General features: G+C 39.4%; 1 protein-coding gene across 1 annotated transcript; it reads left to right on the plus strand.

Annotated features, from left to right (window-relative positions):
• The first annotated feature begins 1,349 nt into the window (after positions 1-1,349).
• On the plus strand, positions 1,350-15,811 carry insig2 (insulin induced gene 2). Its single transcript, XM_003456202.5, has 7 exons — positions 1,350-1,512; positions 2,767-2,975; positions 3,462-3,634; positions 7,298-7,422; positions 7,666-7,832; positions 10,871-10,970; positions 13,688-15,811. Exons 2-7 carry the CDS (start codon positions 2,857-2,859, stop codon positions 13,727-13,729), a joined length of 726 nt encoding a protein of 241 aa, XP_003456250.1. The 5' UTR covers positions 1,350-1,512; positions 2,767-2,856; the 3' UTR covers positions 13,730-15,811.
• The last annotated feature ends 1,007 nt before the right edge of the window (positions 15,812-16,818 follow it).

Raw genomic sequence — 16,818 nt, forward strand, 5'->3', positions numbered from 1 at the left:
TATCTGTGCTTGTTTAGAGTTGATGTTCCATCCAAGAGGGTTTTAAGCTTCACTGGTGAGAGTGTCCAGGTGATACATGTTGAGGGAAGATGAGAACATAGCAGGTTAATTGCATGCATGCTTACAATACACATATTAATCTAGTAGCAGGCCTGAGCGAAGGCCCAAGTGTCTTCTGCTTTTCTTTGAGACCTGCTGCAATTCTGTCTACTTAGTGATTGATGACGAGGGTCAATTATTAGCTCTTAGAGACCCTGAAGCTTGAAGTTTATTACCTTAAAAGGCAGGTGTTATAGAAAAGAGAAGTTACATGTCTGTTTATAGTTATTAGAGATGTACAAGATGTACCCTTGTCTGTAAATAATGTATTTTTGACCTGTATTGACGTGTATGTGTGGGCGTTAATTTTCTATGCTATAAAACCTGCATTCAATGTATTTTTGTCAGACTAAGCCATATGCTGATGGTTCCTCTCCGGTGTTAATAAACTCATCGTTTGATTGCACTTGTCTGGGGCCTCCGTCGTTTGTTGTTCTGGTCTCCAATTGATTGATCTCGCACGATAAGGTACAGCACTCTTTTCAACCACGTGAGCACTAAAAATTACTGCTTAGTGTAGTACAGCCCAGTTTGACATATATGACTCGTTTAATTCTAATTTTAGTTTTCTTCCAGGATTTTAGTAAATATATTAACAAATTACTAGCTTGCTCCCCTCCAATTTCCTTCAGTTCCACATTTTTTCAGTGTTTAGCTTTCTACAGGTGTTTTTATGATCCATAGCATGTAAACTCCAGTTAACAGATAAAGTTAACTAAGTGCTATAGTTGACAAGAGAGCATGGCAAGCCTCTTTCTGCTAAAACCATTGTGTACCTTGGTATAATCCCCCAAACACCATCATGAGTTGCAGGTCTCAGTATGCTGATTAGAAAATAGCATAAATGAGGATTAAGAGTAATCCACACCGCACGGTGACTTTCTCACTTTTTTATTACTGTAAGCCAATCAGACCACAAAAACAAATCAAATATGTGGTAAAGATAAATAAATAAATGAATACAGAATTAAGTGTGAGGATTCTTCTGAGTGGATAAAAACTAGAGTACAACGCTGAGCTGGGTATTGGGGCTGTTTTATTAAGCTACAAAAGATACATTTAATTGCTCATAAATTAAACATGACCATTGTCCCTTTCCTAGTTATTTAGGCATAAACATTTCGCATGTGAAGCGGCAGTTAATGAAAAAATTATATAAAAACAATTAACAGTTCCTATTACTGGAATTCTTTTATAATTATTCCATTGGAGGGCTCTGGGTTAACCTACCGCACACATCCAATCACATGACACGTCATTTTTGTGACGCGGTTACATCATGCCTCAGCCGGAAGTAGTCACAATAGGAAGAGAAAACTCTAGCTTTTCGCTTGTTTCAGTTTAGTGTTACACGACGAGCAAAAGCCATTGAAATGAGTAAATGTGTAAGAACAAGGTGTTTGTCGGCATAAGGTAAGAGCTTGGACTTCAGCCAGTGTGCTATCACGTACACGACGCGTTTGTTTTAGCTAACTATTCAGTGCTTACGTACACACAACGAACTTCACGTTAAGCTAACCTACGTTACCTCGACAGCTACGTGTTTTCTGCTGTGACTATTTTATTGGGGTGTTTAGTTGTTTCTTTGACATGTTTTGGTCGCCACCAGGTAGTAAAAGACAGGTAAATGGGGGCTGCGTTAATCGGTCTAACAAGGGCAAAAGGCTACGGCAGTCCTGACGCCTGCTGAAAATAAAGCTTTAAAGATACAGATACGTAGTATGGATGAATGAGAGGCACACTTGATCTGCTCTCTCCCTGATTCAGCCTTGCATAAAAGACGCTAAAAGTTAGTGTAGCCAGCTCAGTACAGTTAATTATCCAGAGCAAGCTCACCATTCATCTGCTCAAACTGTCTGTAGATAGAAAAATGGTGCAGCATCACAGCATTGCTAGTATTACTAGCAACCGTAATAAAGTGCTTGAGTGGTTGGTAATGCTGGTAAAATTGGCCCAGCCTTTCAGGACAGCTTGAAAGCCATCCTTGTTCTGTGGTCGCCAGCTCTCACCAGTAAAATCCGGTCAGCTAGTTTTTGCTGTTCCTGCTGATACTGAAGCAAAGACTTAAAGTCATCACTGTTCTAATAATCACCTCGGATCTTTGCCTCAGAGGAGAAGTGAACATGCTCGACACAGTGTAACAGCCAGTAACCAAATATCCACATGCATACATGGATGGTGGTTGTATAATAGTGTATTAGTTTTAGATACATGAATTAAAGTTGCACAGCTTGTGTATACATGCAGTCAACCACTCATTCTATCTATATACAGGTCATGGTTTTACAATTATCTCTATGCATGGTTACTGATGGTACAAGACCACATGAATGAGCACAGATTACAGGAATTCATGATCATGGAGTATAGTTGGGTGGTTTGTGTTGTAATTACAAACAAACATGGAGTATGTAGACTTTTCTTAACATTCACACTGACTTTTATTTCATAAATGATACCGAAAGTTTTAACGTTAGAAGCTGTGTATATAAGATCTTACACCATAAATCCTTAAGGTTAAAAAAAGGTTCTTAAACTTGCTGTACAAAACCATTACATCACCCATTGCATGGAGCACACACCTAACCTACCTTTTTTTATGATGTTCTGATTGAAACAGAAATCAGCCTAATTTTTTTTATTTTTTTGCCTGTTCTTGTTTTTCAGCTTGGTTTGGGATGTCAGTGGAGGACATTGACCACAGTAACGGTTAAAGATGTCAGGCACCATCTACAGTTTCCTGAATTAGTGTTACGAATGTCTCTAACCTTAACGGCAATGAGCGGAAGAGCAGTGACCGGTGACCAGCAGCAGTGGTCGAGGTCTGGAGAGATGCAGCATTCTCGTGGACCATACATCTCAGTTATCACCAACAGGTTAGCTCTGTGATTGTTGTCACCATAAGAAGAACAACAAACTCCCATAGTGACTTTTTTACTGTCTTTGCTGTATGTTACATAATAAGGTAAATCTTTCATTAGTCTTTTATTCACTGAACATTGTAGCACAGAAACTGCAATCTGAGGCTGAGTTGTCCTGCTAAAACTCAACATTGTGTGCCTATATAAGTCCATGTCCGGTGTGACCTGGGTGTGACCTGGGTGTGACCTGGGTGTGACCTAGGTAACAAGGTAGCCAAGTTGTCCACTAATGGTCTGTCCCCAGCTCCTTCAGTTTACATTTAAAAGTATTCGTGAGCAAGGTGAACCCCAGTTGGCCACTGGTACAATTCTGGTCCAACAGAGTGTGAGTGTGTGCATGTGAATGAAGTGCTTAGTAGAAAAAAAGTGCTTTGAGTGGTGAAGAAAACACAATAGCACTTAAAAGGCTAGTGTCCTGACGCCTTTTGTTTTGCTCTGCAGGACGACCAACCTGTTGATCCGAGGGGCCATGTTGTTCTCTGTGGGTGTCTTCCTGGCCCTGGTGCTTAACTTACTTCAAGTACAGAGGAACATCACCCTGTTTCCCCCTGATGTCATAACCAGTATCTTCTCTTCGGCCTGGTGGGTGCCGCTCTGCTGTGGGACGGCTGCAGGTGTGTGAAACGTTTCCCTTTTCAAAATGAGGTTAAAAAACTGTATTTTAAGTGGTAGGTGAGATAAAAAGGGAAAGAAACAGTTCAGATGGAAACCACAGAATCTAGCTAGACAAGAGGTTGCGAACCTCCTGCCCTGGTGCTGCCTGTGGCTCTTTGCCCATCTCCAGTGGCTTCCTAAATGATTTTAACGTCTTTGTTTATCATTGCTGTAAGTAATTCTTAACATTCTCCCATTGTAAAAATGTGCAGCCTATGGACTGGATTTAAAAAAAAACAAACAAAAGTTCCAACTCTGTGATGTACGGTGTAACTAGGTTACCTAGGTAAGCTTGTGCTCTAGGATAGCCTGTTCGACGAAAGATTGAACCGAATTCTAGAAGATCTAAGCAGACAGATGAGCTTAGGTACTTGGGCACGAGTACCAGTCCTGGCCTTAAATTTAAATTGATGTCTGCTGTCCTTGATATAACCTAACATTGCCCATTACCACTGTGCCTGCAACAGTCCAACATAGTGCATCCCTGTACATTTCACAACAATACTTAAAGATAACCTGTTTAGCCTGCACTGCGTCTACCATGACACCACTGCGTAGGCCTTACCTCTCCTGTCCCCTCTTTCTTACATCTTTCTCCATGTCAGAGTGCACTTATCATACACTTTTTTTTCTCCTTGGCAAATACACACTCTGTACAGCTCACAGACACACTGTGGTCCAAAATGGCACTTGTCTATGCTCTGTCAATGCTCTGTTTATGCTTGCTCATCTTCTACAATGCTAGCAATAGCTGTCTGCTAGATCCTGAAGTTCTGCGATGGTACTGAGCTAAAATCTCCATGTTGTTAGCTGAAAACGACACCAAGCAGCACACTAAGAATGAACTCTCTGTATAGCAAGTATTAAACTGCTTTTCAGGTTAGATTACTCACTAAGTGAAGGGTACTGGAAAGAATATTGCTCCAGTCTCCCTTATCCCCTAATTATGCCTCCAGTGAAATGAATCTTAAATGCTCCATAGCTATAAGCAAATTACTGAGCATGCAGAAAAGGTACTAACCTCCGGGGACAACAGCATCAGCCTTTACCTTTGAACCCGTCTGAAGCTTGTTGGACGCTGTCCATCTGTGTCAGGCATGCACATATCTTTCCCAGTCCTACTTAAAATGAGCAAGTTACACAGTAATAAGCAGAATATTTTGTGAGCACTCACCAGTATTCAGTTTATTATACAATTAACATACACAGTTTATGCATTTTCTGAATGTTAAAATGATCCACATAAATATAAAGGTAGAATTCAGCAAAAACTGAAAATATGTTAACTCAGGAGGGTAGTCACCTGAGATTCTCAAATTTATGCTGTATGTGCGTATAAATATAGCTGCCAGTATTTTTTATTTTTACTATTTATAATTAAGTTTATGTATTTTTTTTTTTATTTCATTGATTTGTACAAACACAAAGAGGACTGAGTTGCATGCCAAGCTTTGTAGCCATTCTGTTTCAGAGATACATGCTGATCAATACTCACAGGTGCTAAAATGTTAGATATTTACACCCACTAGTAATGTTGACAGCCCAACTGATGCTTATTTAGCTGTGTCACTTTTGTTATAGGGCCCTAATGTTTTGCATCTGCACAGAGATTTTAAAGTGTCTCTTTGATAGTAAAGGTTGTCAAACTAATCAAACTAATATGACTTTATTTATTGATCTAAAGACAGAAGGTCCCTGAGCAGACTGGTTCTGGCCCATCAAATGCTAAAACCTTTCACACACACACCAACTGTTTGCATGATGAAATGCAGTGTACTTGAGTTTGAATTGGGGTTGTCAAAAAATAAATACAAATCCATATTCAGATGTTAATCAGTACTAAAAATGTATATTGATCTTAATTTACCTCCATATTGATACAAACTTGTTCCTGTAGCCGACTTCACCCTGCAGACAGACAGCTGCTCCCGCTGACATGTGTCAGTGTTCATGACTCTGAACAAGAGTTTAGGGAACATTTCAAGAGGACAGCAATGCTCCTGGTTCAACAACACTGCTGAGTCAAACAAATAATCATTTTCACAATAAATTTGTGATTTTATATAAAAGCATACTTGATAGTGCTGCGTGGCATTTTTAGAAAAAATATGCACACTGTACAATTCAATTTTATTTATATAGAAACGAATCACAACAACGGTTGCCTCAGGGCACGTTTACCATGCCGATAACTGTGCACGCACACACATCAACATTACATTGAAGGTTACAACATACCTGCCAGGCTTTTGGTTTATTGAAATGCTGTCTTCTGGGTGTGATGCTGCCGATGGAAATGTAGAGCAATGCCTGCTGCTCCCGAGTGGCTCAGCACAGAGCACAACAGCCCAAGGCAGTCTTAATCCCCAGACACACGGCGTCGCCCACAGGAGCCTGTCATTTCCACCTGTTGTTGAAATACACAGTGCTTTGTATCCCAGGGGAGGGCTTCTGCATTCTGTGGAAAGTGCAGAAATAGATCGTTTCGCAGCTGGGTTAGAGCTTATGTGTGCTGCAATGAAAATAATCTTTTTGTTTTGTATTTAAAAATTCTAAATTTAGTTTCCTTTCTTGCTTAGAAATATAATTATTTTTGCATGCTGTTGTGCTTATCAAACCGTTATCGTTGGCATTTTTACCAGATTAAATGACAGGGGTAGGGGGGGCTTTTCTGGTGACACTGTTGGGGATTTATTCAATCCCCCAACATGGAAATAGTCATAAAAATAAAGAAAAAGAGAAGGTGTGTCCAAACGTTTGACTGGTAGTGTACGTACAAACACTGTGACCACACAAAAAACTATTGTAGAAACGCGTATATCCAAACATGAATAAATGGTATTTAAGGACAAAGTTTAGCTTCACAAATCAGATACATTTTCACTTTCAAAAAGCTTTCTATCCACAAATGTAAGCTGTGTTCATGTCCCGGTGTAAAACTGGGACATCTGGGCGTTGTTGGTGTTTGTTTTTAATAAACTGGGCATTTCTTCTTCTAAATAAATAGAGCAGCTCGTCAGCCCTCTACTAGAAAACCTAGATTTAACAATTAAAACCATCACACATTAGCACATGAAGGTTAACATGTCATTTAAATATAATGCTGCCTACATGCTGAAATGTTCAGCATCACATTTCACATTTATCACACACACACCTGAATTTCATCTATATTCAGAATATACAGAGATTGCGATTGTGTGGATGGGAGCATGCATTTGTGAGTGAATTTGAAAGTTGCACACAAATCAATTATGCTTGTGGATCATATTGTTGTCATTTGCAACACTTTTAAAGCAAATTCCTCTCCATGAGTCTGATTGTTTTGGTTATTTTTGACTCTTTATTGTTTGTTATCGTTACGTTGTTTTCAGGCCCCTCGCTGAACCTCGTTCTGTCACAAGTTTCTTCCTGTTGAAAGGGACGTTTTTCTTCCCACTGTTGCCAAAGGCTTGCCCTTAATGGGTGGTCTGATTGTTGGGATTTTCTCAAATATTATAGGGTCTTACAACAATATTAAATCACCTCGAGGCGACTGTTGTTTTGAATTGGTGCTATACAAATGCCTAATTTCCCTAATCTTTCCTCACAGTATCCTTTTTTTCTTTTTTCCCCCCTCGCAGCAATGATTGGGCTGTTGTACCCCTGCATCGACAGCCGTCTGGGTGAACCACACAAGTTCAAGCGGGAATGGTCTAGCGTGATGCGCTGCGTGGCTGTGTTTGTGGGTATCAACCATGCCAGTGCTGTATCCTTAGAACGTTGGTATTTTTTATTTTCTCTCTTTTTAATAATTCCCTCTGTACACCTGCAGAGTGGATTTTAAATCACACATTGAAGATGTAAGTAAAGCACAGAGTGTGACTTTTAATTCAAGGAAGTTGGTGTTTAATGACTTACTGGGTAGCTGATGGAGCTGTACATTGTGTAAGCGTGTGTGTAAGTGCATCTCAGAGCATTCAGCCTGGTCCTTGACCTCTGCCTGCATCAGAAAGTGGATTTTGCCAACAATGTTCAGCTGTCTCTGACTCTGGCAGCTCTTTCCATTGGCCTGTGGTGGACATTCGATCGCTCCCGCAGTGGCTTCGGTCTGGGAATCTGCATTGCCTTTTTGGGTACGCTGGTCACCCAGCTCCTGGTTTACAACGGAGTTTTCCAGTAAGTTACTCAAACACTAGTTTGCATATTAAGACAATGTGAAAACATAAAATGGTGGAAAGTGCAGGGTGGAGGCTGATTTGAGAGAAAATCATCACAATGACAAATGAATTTGGTAACTCAGACTTTATCATTAAATAAACTGCTGAATGCAATAATGTGACCTCCAAGTGAACTCTGTAAGTAGTTGCACTGGTGTGCCTATCATTCAGGTGTACCAGCACAGACTTACGGTGTACTCTGTGTCTGCTGGGCTTCTGTATTGTGTTTATTGAATAGAGTAATGTAGCACACTGTAATCCCTGTTTATAATTTAGTATTTAATAATAATAATAAGTTGTATCACCATGTAGTAAGTTACCCTCCTCTAGCTCCAACAGTTGAATATTGACTGGTCCACAGTGACCCTCCCAGCAAACACAGACACACTGTAATATTAGGCATGTAATATTATTACATGTACAGTTGCCTTTCAGTTATGTGTGACCAGAGTTGGAATAATAGCTTCAGTAGGCTTTGCCCAGTTATTCTATTCAGAGCAGAGAACCTTAAAAATATTCTGCAATTTTGCATAATTTTAAGAAGTTTACATTTCTTCAGTATTGAACAGCAGAAATTAGGCTTTCTTGTCCGAGGTCATTTAAGTGAAAAAGAAAAGGAAAAGAAAAAGACAGCGGCCGACAGCGCTGTAAACAACGGTAGACTGGTGGGTAATAAGAGAATGAAAAATGCAGAAAACAGATTTGAGATGGGAAACTGTTCTTGAAGTACAGAGAGAGAGAGAGAGAGAGAGAGAGAGAGAGGGAGAGAGCTGTGCATGAAGTGTGATTTTTATCGTGGTGGAAGCAAAACAGCAAAAGTCAGAGGGAATTCATGACGACATTGATCAAATGTGAAGCGTAGTTTGCTGCTTCTTTTGCTGCTGGCTCGGCGAATTTTGGTTGGAGAGACAAAACCTGCAGCTCAGAATCAGCGCAAAAAGACGGAAACACAGCGCGGACCCGACGCATCAGAATCGCTGAGCTCTGACAGCGTGTCCGTGTTCGGGCCGTGGGGTGAGAAAGCCGAGAAAGACAAAGCTGATTCTGATGCGTCGGGTCCGCTCTGTGTTTACGTCTTTGTGTGGAATCCGTGTGCCTGCTCTCATTTACTGTTTGGTGGTTGTTGAAATAGTTTTGTGAGCTTTAATCTGAGAATCTGGCGTTTCTGGCAAAATACATTTATATTTAAAAGTCCATTCAGGATTTAATGAATCAATATCGCTTTATTCAAGCTACTCACCTCTCTCTATCCACCTGCTTTTGAAATTGACCACGGCCGATCAGAGAGGTCCCGCCCCTGACTATCTCTGATTGGTTTAGTCCACGATAGGGACATAATGTGTGTCTGTTGTTGACCACACAGAGAGTTGCAGAGATGTTTTGTTACCTGAAGATTTTTTTTTTAGTTGCACCATTGAAAAATTTGGTTGCACTCTAGAGCCCTGTATTAAGAAATATGAAAATTTCTAGCAAAGACTTGACACAGGATGTGAGAAATGTGTCTTGCCCTTTAATTTATCCATCTATTATTTCCTCCACTGGATGAGTGACTGTCAATAATTGTTTGTTAAGGAATGGAAAAGGCTGAAAATTATACATCAGATTAGAAGTGGACTAAATATCAGGGTCAGCTGCTTTCATGGAGTGATGAATTGAAATTCTGAAATTGTTATTCACATTGACGTCAGCATGTGTTGAGGAAATCAGGAGAGAGGTACATCGTTGTCTACTGGCACCTGGAAATCACACTGCAGGCTCTGACATGGTTTGGGGAGCATTTCCCCCTGTGATGTTAAGGGTCTTGCCAAAATTAATGGAAGTATGAACACAGAAAAGTACCACTGGATTTTGTTATCCATCATGCAATACCATCTGAAATGCTTGTGATTGACAGCAGCTTAATTTGTCAACACGGCAATGATGTTAAACACACTGTCAGTTCAGTTCACGGGAACTCCAGCAGTAATGAGCCCGAGCCTAAATGTTGTTGAGGGATTGAATGGATCCTCTTGATGAGGGATGGGAATCGATACAAATGTAGCGATTCAGATTCCATCATAGATAACGCTTATTGATTCCATTCCTTATCAGTTCTCATTCGCTCTGCTATTAATTCCAAATTTAATTGGATATTGTGTGGTTAAATATTTGTGCATGTTGGAGGTATTTCCACTCTTTGTTGTGGTCAGTGTTGGCATCACTACTCAGAGAAATAATGTGTTACACATATTACACAGAACACTTTACTTAAATTTAATGCAGTACCTTACTTACTTACTCCCAGGAGAAAGTAATTTGTTACTACTTGTACACATTACGTTTCTCTGTAAAATGACCTGAAACTTATTGTCTCATAGATATCATTTAATAATATAAACCCACAGACTGCAGTCCCACACACCAACACAAATCCCTATCATAATGAGGACACGTGATGTTTCTCTTAGTATTTAGGCATGAACATAAAGCCAACAGCATGAAGCAAAGAGGAAAACAAGCCTAGAAAACTTTGGAACGATTGATTCTACTTGAACAGGTAGAAATGGAGGCCGCAGCCTGACTGGCTCTGGTCTGACTGGTTCTTGGCTAGCTTAGCGTTAGCATGCTCTTTGTGCAGGTAGTTGCAAAGAGCCGAAGTTGTGTTTGCAGCATAAGTTGTTTCTCTCCTGGGCACAGTTTGCACTTTAAAATCGGTTCTCAATTCACATCTCTAATCTCAGCAGAGAACAGAATTAAAGGCAGCCACCATCTGCAAACATCACTGTACCTTCCCCCATTTTCCTCTCAGCATATAAAGAAATGACAGGTAGCTCGAGAGTATTGCACAGTAGTGTATAACACTTTTTAAATGACCAGAGATCTTGTCCAGAGACTGGACAATATTATTATTAATAATAAAAACAATGACAACACAACCTTGTTTAATTCAAACAGTCAGTTAATTCTGCTGTGTATAGTTTAAAGTGAGTTTCTGATGTTTGCCTTTTCTCTGCCCAGGTATACGTCACCTGACTTCCTGTACATTCGCTCGTGGTTACCCTGCATCTTCTTTGCAGGAGTAATAACTATGGGAAACATTGGACGGCAACTAGCTTTGGTAAGAAACTGGAATTATTTCAATGAATCAGTTTACATTGACATTAGTTATATTAAGGCTAAGCAGTCATTCCTTCTCAATTCATCAACATTTTTAGAACATTTTCTCACACCCTCTCGTTTAATTGTTTTTCTTTATTTTTACTACTTTGTACATTGTGGATACAACCTGAAGACATCAAATATGTGAAGCAAAATATATAGAATCATGTAGCAAAGAAAACAATGCTAAATAACTCTAAATATGTTTTATATTTTAAAGTCCTGAGAGTAGCCACCCTTTGCTTTGTTGATAGCGCTGCAAACCCTCGGCCTTCTCTCAGTGAGCTTCATGATGTCGTCACCTGACATGGTTTCACCTCACAGGTGAGCCTGTCAGGGTTCATTTGTGGAATTTCTTTCCTTCTTAATGACGTTTGGACCATCAGGTGTGTTGTGCAGCAGTCAGGTTGGTGCACAGCTGACAGCCCTGTTTGACAGCTGTTAGAATTCATATTATGGCAAGAACCAATCAGCTCAGTAAAGAGAAACAACAGCCCATCATTACTTTAAGAACTGAAGGTCAGTCAGTCTGGAACATTGGTAAAACTCTGAATGTGTCTCCAAGTGCAGTTGCAAAAACCATCAAGCACTACGATGAAACTGTCTCACATGAGGACGGCCCAGGAAAGGAAGACCAGGAGTCACATCAGGGCTTCATGGTCGAATAGCTGCTAAGAAACCACGACTAAGGAAAAGCAACAAGCAGAAGAGATTTGTTTGGGCCAAGAAACACAAGGAGTGGACATTAGACCAGTGGACATCTGTGCTTTGGTCTGATGAGTCCAAATTAAAGATCTTTGGTACAGCACAATGACCCCAAACACACCTCCAGGCTGTGTCAGGGCTATTTGACCAAGAAGGTGAGTGATGGAATTCTGCACAGTCACCTGACCTAAACCTATTAGAGATGGTTTGGGATGTGATGGAGCGCAGAGTGAAGGCAAAAGGACCAACAAGTGCTCAGCATCTCTGGGAACTCCTTCAAGACTGTTGGAAACCATTTCAGGTGACGACCTCACGAAGCTCATGGAGAGAATGAGCGAAAGCAGGAACCAAAGCACAGGGTGGATGTTACGAAGAATCTAAAGTATGAAACATGTTTTGAGATATTTCTCACTTTTTGTTTACGATGTAGCTTCATATGTGTTCATTACCTTCAGTGAGAATCTACAATGTAAATAGTCATGAAAATAATTTAAAAAACAATTAAATGAGAAGGTGTGTCCAAACTTTTGACTGGTAGTGTACATACAAACATGAACCAAGCTTCATAATTTTTTTTTCAATATAGGTTTAACAATTAAAATCACTGGTTTGTCCACTTTCAGGCTATTCTTTGCATTTTGAAATCTGAGCCAACGCTTGAGCCAGGCTCTCTCAAAAGCGATTAAAAATAAAAGCCTGAAATTTTAATTTTTCTTTCTTAACCCTAAAAAAAAATCTGAATCTGGGAGAGATGCATGAAAAAGTGTCTGAGCAGCAGTTTAAGTATGAAAAACGTCCCCTGTGGTAACAAGCTGAACTTTGCAATACTGGAAACACCTCAGTCCATCTCAGGGCATCACATTTTTAGAATATTTTCTATTAAACTGTTTAACCATTAAAAAAAGACGTTTGGACGTCCATAATGATTACTGTCTTACTCTTTATATATAAAATGTGTCGAGATGTATTTAAAAAGTTTAAAAATTCAACAAGTTCCAGTACAGTTTTTATTAAATCAGATTAAACTGGAGACTGGTGGGTGCCATTTATAAACTCCACAATTACCTAACTGAACTCTACTCATTTTTTTTTTTTTTTTTTTGTAGTACAATTTGTCATATTTGCTCAATCCAGCAGGAAAGTTGAACGAACATAGAACTTCTTCATATTCCCTGAAGAGAATATGAAGAAGTTTGTAACCTTTCTGTTCATATTTTGACGAGTCAATACTCAGACACTTAATTACATTAATGTGTCCCAAATTATAGATCCTGATTAATTTTGATGGCAAGTTTTTATCTTTAATAGTTTTTGAGGTATTCAAACATGACAAAAGACAAAGTGGCCTGAAAGTGGATGGACAGACCACTGTAAAAGTCTGATTTACATGACGCTGCCAAAAGTATTCGTTCACTCATCCAAGTTCATCCAGTTTAAGTGTTCCCTTCGCTTTCATGACCACAGGTTTATAAAATGAAACACCTAGGCATGCAGACTCTGACAGCAGTGCTTTCCATGTTGGAACTTTATCACAGATGCTGTTTTTGCCTCGTCTCTTTCTTATTGTTGAATCATGAACACTGAACTTAACTGAGGCCTGCAGTTCTTTAGATGTTGTTCTGGGTTCTTTTGAGATCTCCTGGATGAGTTCTCAGGCTCTTCAGTTTTCTTTTCACATAAGTCCAGAATAGCTTCATCCCTCAATATATAAAAGTATAAAGTGCATGTTGTATTTACTCAGGTTTGTCTCGTATTAAAATTTGTTTCATGATCTGAAACATGTTGCAGTGCTAAATATACTAAAAAATAAAAAAGGTTGCAAATGCTTTTTCACAGCACTGTATATCGATATCGACTGATTAAAGAAGCTGAGTTACAATGATGCATCATGTCCATGCTGGTATATAAAAGTAGATGGCCTTTAAAGTGGTGTTTTGTGTCTAACAGCTCTCCTGCTCCCCTTGTTTCCAGTATGAATACAAATTCATTCAGGACAAGAGCCATCAGGACTGAGGGATGTCTCGGCTGCATCAGACCTCTGCTCACAATGACTCTTTGCACCAACCTGAAGCCAGGTGCAGGTTATCAGCCCGGACTGCAGCTGGCTGATGAGCCAGTCGGGCCGTTTAAATCGAGCCCTGAGATCTCGATCGGCTGCTGCGCTGTATTTTTGACTGGCTCTGTCCGGCCTTTGAGAGATCACCCAGCTGCTACCACATTATATCCATGAACTGATGTGAATAATGAGAGTGGAGTTTGTGTCTTTGCTTTCCTTTACTGCGGTTTATCTGTAATAGACATGGATTAGCAGATAAGCAGCCAACATTCCTCAGATCAGCTCAGATGTTTGCTCCCTTGGCTCGACTGTGCCAAACAGAATCACATGGGATCTGTTTATTTACTGCCCTCGTCTCATGATTCTTCCTCATCTGTCATACATCGGTGGGGAACACACAGCCTAGTGAACGTATCCAGGATGCATCTATGTACTGGACTGTTTTTTGTATGTAATTACCCATAATCCACTTTTAGATATTCTTGATAAAGAGATGTTGACAGGTGCTAAGGAAACAGGATGTCCAGTGTTCCCCTGTAGTGGGTACATGTAAGAGCCCATTGTTTTGTGCATTATGATGTACAGTATCATCAGGTCAAAAAACACTGATAACGTTCTTTGGGTTTAGGGTTAGACGTGAACAATACATTTAGAAATAGATTCCATCTATAAATGAAGATTATGGTGTTAATTAGTTTAAAACTAGTTACTGTTTTTATTTCAGGGAGGAAGACTTGGCCAAAAGTCTTCCTGCTGCCTTTTAGTTGCTTTTCTTTGCTTTCTCCAAACAGGAAGAATGCCAAAACTTCCCAGCTCACGTTGAGTGGTGTTGCCCACCTAATGTATGACAGCAGATAATGGAGGTGATGGAACTTCACACTGAATCAAATAAATTCTCTCTGGTCAAACTGGGTTTGCTGTAAGGAGATTTTCTGCTTCTACCAACATTTGTTTTGTATCTTCATTGTGAAGAGAGTGACTTTTGTCACAAAGCTGTTTTTGTTCAACTCATTTCAATTAAAGGATGAAATGAACAGAACCTGTTTAAGTCACCACACATACAAACTGGAATCAGAAACTGGTTCCAGTTTGGCTAGGTGTAACCACACAATCACCTGGCATGCAATAAGAGTTCCTTTCACTGCAAGTCTTTTCTTCCCCAGCCACACTCAGTTTTCTACACGTGCATCACACCACAAACATTTTTTTTTTAGTGAAGCTCTGTTGGGAATCCAACATCCAGCTTCACACACCGTTAAATCTGACAGCTTTTGCAAGCTTGGCTCCACAGTGTAAATGAGCCTTTAGTGTTTCATTTCCACTTTAACACGTTTTTACATGTTTACAACAAGATAAACTGGTTATTAATAATAAACAAAGTCCCCTCCCTCCTCTTATTTCTTATTAATCAACTCATCACATTCCAGTCTGTGAAATTCTGTTGATGCTGGTCGATCTACAACACTGTATGTATGGTTGAGTCTTAAGGCTGATGATGATTTGTTCTGTATATTGTGGTTTACTGACCCACAGTGAAAACCTCGTGTTTAGCTGTTTTAAAAGTCTAGGCTGTGTTTGTTCAGTGGACATGCAGAGAAGCCTCCAAACACCTGACACATGCAGGACAACAGCCTGTGTATCATTTAAGGAACACTTTCCTGACAGTGAGAAATGCGTTTAAGTGCAATAAGGCCAAATGTATCCAGTGTTTTCGAAGATCCATGTATTTGTTTGGTTGTTGATGTTTAATGACATCTTGTATTTACGAACATTTGAGTACTTTGAATTCCCGGGGAGTTTAACTGGATTCAAAGTCGTAATAAGTGAAGGAAAAACTGAACATTTTAAGTTGGTTTTGGCCCATCTGACTGCTTTTTGGCTCCATGTATACTTTCATAGTTCAATAAGTATTTATGAGGCATTGTTTTTCTTCCATTTCCCCCTTTTCAGTCTTTCCATCAGTCTAATATTCAATAATGGTGATAATTAATGGTCATGGGGAGTTTCCACATGAAAAATAAAGTAAATTTTCAAAACACTATGAAACTTCCTTTTTACTGATAGAGCAAGTAATATTGGTAAATGCAATCATAAGCATTAAAAATAGTCTGACTGTAATAAAATGTTGCTAAATTTCAGCCCTTTTCATGTACATGTTAGAGTGGAAATGTGAGGGGAGAAAAGAAGTGTCTGCAAGTGACAAAGTAAATCACATGATCCATATAGCAAAAGGCAGAAGACGATGTCTGAAAAGCCAAACAAAAAAAATGTGAGAAACAGCAAACAATACAACATAACATCCACACAAACTAAGGCTTTAGATGAGGAAACACCACAGCTGAGGCAAAATAACAGGAGAAGCTAATCAAGTAAAACAAGACAGGGAGTAAACTTTAATACCTGATTAAAGTAAATAGAAATCAAACAACTGGACTGAGACATTACAGAGATCCCCACGTATAGCTAAATAAGAAATGTTTTACATTATGTGCTGAAAAACATCATTATCACAAGTGTTTTGTCATGTTTGAAAAAAGTGAGTCAAAACAAGTTAAGAAGGCCAACAGCACTTTTATCGTTTTTGCTGTAAAATAACATTTGTACTTCCTTCTGTGCTGCTGCAAAGGGGCACTGGGCTGTGTTGTATGCAGTGTAAACTGTGACCTTTGTGAGGTAAAATATGCAAACCTTGACAGGCTCTTTTCACCGAGCACACAGGCTTATTCTGTCTTGTAAAAACTCCAAACATGTTCATATCATATGAAGTCCTGCTCATGTTACACTTCAGTATCATTTCTTTTCATTTAAAAAAATTAAGGACGGTAAGAAAACCTCTCTGTTGCAAACCCTTGTCACATTGTATGCAACAAATCTGACTAACTTGATGTTGATTTGAACAGTTCTTATCGACGTTAAAGGGCAACTTTTTACAAGTGAATTATAAGTTTCAGTCCAACTCACTGTAAATGAAAGCACATTTTCAGTGGTTTGACTGTATTTTAGTATCACAACCAAACTCCTAATCGTCCCACTGTTTGGAATATTT

The sequence above is a fragment of the Oreochromis niloticus genome, linkage group LG16 (genome assembly GCF_001858045.2).
Source record: "Oreochromis niloticus isolate F11D_XX linkage group LG16, O_niloticus_UMD_NMBU, whole genome shotgun sequence".
NCBI lineage: Eukaryota > Metazoa > Chordata > Actinopteri > Cichliformes > Cichlidae > Oreochromis > Oreochromis niloticus.